Below are 5,191 nucleotides of genomic sequence, written 5' to 3'. Positions count from 1 at the left end.
TGTGTGTGTGTGTGTCTGAGGTGAAACTCTGACAGTAAACTGAGCATCAGTCCAGCTGAGAAATAAAAACAGTTTTTCTACTTTCACACAGACGAGGCTCTCTGCCACAGAACTACAAGAAGTAGATCCACCTGGACCGGACCTGGACCTGGACCTGGTCCTGGTCCTGGTACTCAGACAGTGGAAAACAGCAGGAGGTGCAGGACCTGGTCCTTGTCCTCATATGGAGGAGACTCTTGGAGAAACGACTCAAAGACAAACTGTCTTTTTGTTTAAACTTCTGCTGATTTAAAATTTAAATTTAAATTTCAGAACCAACTTAATTTATTTCATTTGTATTTTTCTACCTGAATGACTGAGAGGCATCAGGACTCTGCTGGTCTGATGGGTCAAATGGGACCTGGTGTTTCTGAGCTGTGGATGGATCTGATCTACTTTCTTCCAGTTCTGTGGAAGAAAACCTCCCAGAAGCAGGAAAACATCTCAGATCTTCTCCAGATGGTTCAAATAATCAGTCAGGAGTGAAAACACTTCAACAAAAACATGTTCAGATTTGCATAAATGGTACAGTGACCGCTTTCTTTTTTTTAAAAAGGAAAGTAATTTGTTCACACTTACATAAAAACAAAGTTTTACAGTTTGACTTGCAGCCGTACAGGATTTAATACTCCTCTTAATAAGTTAAAATAATTTAAAGAAAACATTTCAACAAAGACTTAAAGTCTGCGTGTTTCAAAGACCTCTACAGGAAACAGTGAAAGACAGGAAGCAGAGAGTTTACAGTGTTAGTGAGAGGAACTGAACATTTCAGAAGAGTTCATAAATATATCAATATACAAGATAGAGAGAGGGACAGAGACGAGGAAAGGACCGGCTGAACGTCTCTATGGCTTTTACAGGCTGAGGTCCAACAACCTCAAGTGTGTGTGGCTCCAAACCCCCAAACCCCGGACCCTGGGATAGACCAGGACTGAGAGACAGCAGGGGACCAGGACAGAGACGTGGGACTGATGCTGCAGACATTTTCTCTGTTATTAGTCAAACTTTGCACTTAAACAGTGTTTAATTAGAAAGTTTAAATCTTTTTCTCTTTGTTCCACTTCTTAAATCATCATCGTCTCTTAAACTGAATCTGATAAAAATGTTGTTTTGAAGCAATAAAACATCATTAATCCTTCTAATAATCAGGATCCTGATTCTGACGTCAGACTGTTGATGCTTCTCTGTCGCCACCTGGTGGCACAGTTTGGGTTTTACAGCGTTTTTAATACAGAGAATCAAAGAATCAACAGAACTTTAGTCCTGAAACCAGACGAGGGTCCAGCAGGGTCTTCTGGTTTTTTCCTACAGACTGAGTCCCAGAAACCCCACAGAGCTGAGAAGCATCAAACGATTGGTCTGAATGTGGAGGAATGCTCTTTTTTCTGCATTAATCTGAATCTTTTGCAGTTCTGCTTGGATTAAAATGACAGGAAGAGTAAAGCAGACTCAATGACCCTGAGTGTAACCATTGCAGCTTTATGATGATTGTCATGTTTTTAACCTTCCTTCATGCTGTGAGGAGAATTAATCAGCCTGGATGACTTTATGTGACTAAATCCTGATCAGTTTCTACGAAGCTCCGCCTTTTTTTAAATAAATAACTGCGTTAAAATGACGTCACAGTAAAACCAGACGGAGTTAAAACAGAAGTTGGTCGTGTATATTTGCTGACAGTTGTGCACGTTTGACTCCTACATATCTTCTGTAAAACCATGCACAGTCCCACAGTGTTGGTTCTGTTAGCAGCAGGAAGAAAAGATGGAGGACGACAGAGTTCAGAGAGTGGAAAAGAAAATCTGCTGCAGTCCGAGGCTCCGCCCAGGAGTGATGTCACACACGCACCTCCTGCTCCGTCAGTACGGAGCAAACTTCTGCCTCTCGGGCTTCTTCATCCCGTTGGCTGAAGAGGAGATCTTGGCCGTGTAGGAGGCCAGCGCCACCGCCGCGTGGGTCGGGACAGGAACCGTGGCCGCCGTGGACACGGCGCTTGGTAGCACCGGCGCCCCGATGGCGGCGGCCGCCGCCGCCGCTGCAGCTGCTGCTGCTGCTGCTGAGGCGGGAGGGGTGGAGAGAGCCAGGTAGGGGATGGATTTCATCCCCAGGAGGCTGGAGAGGGGGAGGGCGTAGGGGGCGCCCAGGATTGGAGCATGGGGCAGCGTGGCACCCATCGCTGCCAGGGGGGAGGAGGAGGAGGACGAGGCGGAGGCAGGGGGTGCGGGCTGGGTGAAGCTCATGGTCAGGTCAACGGGAGACGGCATGGAGGAGGACTGGGCAGTGGATTTGGCGGTCTCTAAACTGGAGGGAGGAGGAGGTGGAGGGGAGGGGAGAGGGAGGGGGGAGGTTGAAGGGTGGAGGGACGAGAAGGGTCAAAGGTCGGGTGGGGGGAGGGGTTGGATGGAAAAGGGTTAGAGGGTTAAATAAAAGACATGTTAAAAAAAAATCAATAAAAAAACGAAAAGTGAACCGAAAACAGAAAACAGGAGATTTCTGAGTAAAAATGAAAAACGGACAGAAACAAAATCAGAAGACAGGTGTGTTTTGCTGGAGGTTGCAACAGATTATTGTTGGGGGGTTCGCTGTACAGATGGGGGGTGTGCTGTAGAAGTTGGGGTGATGGCTTGGGAGGGGGCTTAGGGAGGAGGAAACAGAACCGGTATAAACAGGTTAGCATGGAAACGCTTCGTCAGAGACGAGACTGATGCAAAGACAGGAGGAGGAAAACCCTCTGAGTCCAGGTCTCTGCTGGGACCTGATCAGACTGAGGACAAGTCAGGATTAACATCACAGTAACATGCAGTAATACACAGTAATGTGCAGTAATAATCATTAAAATGCAGTAATATGCAGTATTACATAGTAATATGCAATATCACACAGTAATATGCAGTAATAAACAATAACATGCAGCAATATGTAGTAATACACATTTCTATGCAATAATACACATTAATAAGCAGTACGCAGTTTCATGGTGTATAATGATGTGATTGTGATGCTGTAATTCTGAGTGTTTTATGTGCTGCAGAACAGGAACCTGCTGTAAAACAGCAATTATGCTGAGTCAGGCTTGATTTTTAYTAATKTTTTCCTGTTAAACCAATAAATCTAATCAAATCAAATCAATTAAATCAAATCAATATGCAGTAATTCTCAGTAAAAAGCATTAATATGCGGTAATAAGTGATAATAAGAAATAATAAACAACAATACACAGTAATATGCAATAATACACATTACTATGCAATAATATGCAGTAATACACAGCAATAAACAATATTACACAGTAATAAGCAGTAATATACACAGTAATAAACAGTAATAAACAGTAATAAACAATATGCAATAATAAGCAGTATTGTACGCAGTAATAAACAGTAATACACAGTAATAAAGAGTAACAAACAATATTACGCTGTAATAAGCAGTAATATACGCAGTAATACGCAGTAATATACAGTAATAAACAGTAATATGCAGTACTAGAATAGTTCCAGAAACTATGAAAGGGTTTGCCAAGTGGCATCTAATTTAAATTTGAGTTAAATATGTCTAAAAATAGCTGTGTTATGATCACTTTAGCATTTTAGTTATAGGGGCCATCTTGGATTTTTGATTTGGCATCAGTTTGTGATGGATAAACTTCTTAGCTACCACCACAACGAATTTTAGCTAAAAGTGTTTTCAAATGGCTGAGTTACTGCAGTTTCAACTTAGCTCTGGTGGCCATCTTGAATTTTTATTTATCATTTGCCAAAGCAGGTCTTAAAATGGCTGAATCAGAGCTTTTTTCAAAAAAAAAAATTAGCTGAGCAGTTAGCTTGAGCTTAACAGAATGTGTTGAGTTAGCTCTCAGCTAGCATCCGACCAAATTTCAGCTTTGTGTGTGTTTAAATTGCTGAACAATCTGGGAGCCATGTTGGGTTACATGAAGCCTCTTTGTTCTTCCACTCAAGAGGCTACTCTGCCCAGCAACAGCCTCAGCCAATCAGAAGGCCTGATTGTGATGTCGTTACAGGGAGGGGCAGAAATGGGACATATCTGTTGAAAGTTTTGTTCATACAACCAGCCGCTGTGTGAAAACTATAAGGTCAATTCAAATAATTCTTGAACTGTGAGCAACAGAAGAGATTGGTATTTACTCATGGAAATTATTATTTTTGACCAGCACTTTATCTCAGAGATATGAAGAGTTAAATATAGTTGTTCTTTTGCCACTTCACTGATTTTTTGCTTCTTCAAGCCTTTTTTTCACCTACCATCCAAAACTAAAGGAACAATGGATTTGGTCAACTGGTCTCTGAATGCAAGTGACACTATTTTTTTTCCACACTTGGAACGAGGGGAACGTGGCTGTCTGGGTGGAACAGTTGCTGCTGGACTTGTCTGATTCCTGGGGCTGGAATCTGATATGCCAGGACCACTTTCCATCGAAGACGTGGAAGATTTATATATATGTTTAGATTTATGATAACTGGATTCCTGTTGATCGGCAGAGGAGGGTTCCAGATTTATGGAAAAGTGAAAGTGACCCTGACAGTGGTTCGGGCTTTTGAGGAGCTGTCGGGCGCACTTGAAGGATTCTGCCGGGCTGGTAGCACACAGACCCTCAGCTGGGGGAAATAATTCGCAAACTGGATGTGATTCTGACGAGGATCACAGCTCAGGAGCTAGCTCCAGCATGTAAGGATTACATCTGGGTGATGCTTCAGACAGTGAGAGGCGAGGTAGACCCCAAATTCAGCTAATTTGGTTTTTTCACGCCACTTCAGAGATTCAGTTAAGACACATCAAAAGCAGCAGGAAATTCAAGGCTGCTTTGTTCCAAAACAATTGGATTATCTATTTGGCTCCCAGCGGCACGGCCTTGAGGGCAGTGTTTATCTCAATCTCCCCAGGATGGAATGTCAACAAAGAGCTGGATTCACTCCCACCTACATCACCCGTGTTGGACCCGGCCCCGGAACTCATGGGCTGAGGAGGAGGAAACTCTGAACTCTAGCGAACTGAGTAGAGACGATAACATCATGTGACTCTGGACTCTGGAGGGGGCCAGGGTTGGGTCCTAGCATGGACCCATCTCCTTCAACGTCACCTACTCCTCTGAACCCGTCCCATCTTACCTCCCCCTTATGTGTTGTTTGACCCCCAG

The 5,191-nt window shown here is 43.4% G+C and overlaps 1 protein-coding gene across 2 annotated transcripts in view; it reads right to left on the bottom strand.

Moving 5' to 3' along the window:
* Positions 1-546: 546 nt before the first annotated feature.
* The window catches only part of LOC106530813 (poly(rC)-binding protein 4), a gene marked incomplete in the record, with an annotated part of 57,034 nt that continues 52,389 nt past the window's right edge, over positions 547-5,191 (bottom strand). For both annotated transcript variants that reach the window (XM_014026519.1, XM_014026520.1), the window contains 1 exon segment: positions 547-2,337. In XM_014026519.1, coding sequence (XP_013881973.1) covers positions 1,896-2,337 — 442 coding nt within the window.

The sequence above is a fragment of the Austrofundulus limnaeus genome, unplaced genomic scaffold (genome assembly GCF_001266775.1).
Source record: "Austrofundulus limnaeus strain Quisiro unplaced genomic scaffold, Austrofundulus_limnaeus-1.0 Scaffold563, whole genome shotgun sequence".
NCBI classification, from domain to species: Eukaryota; Metazoa; Chordata; class Actinopteri; order Cyprinodontiformes; family Rivulidae; genus Austrofundulus; species Austrofundulus limnaeus.
This window is presented reverse-complemented; position numbering and strand designations above follow the sequence as displayed.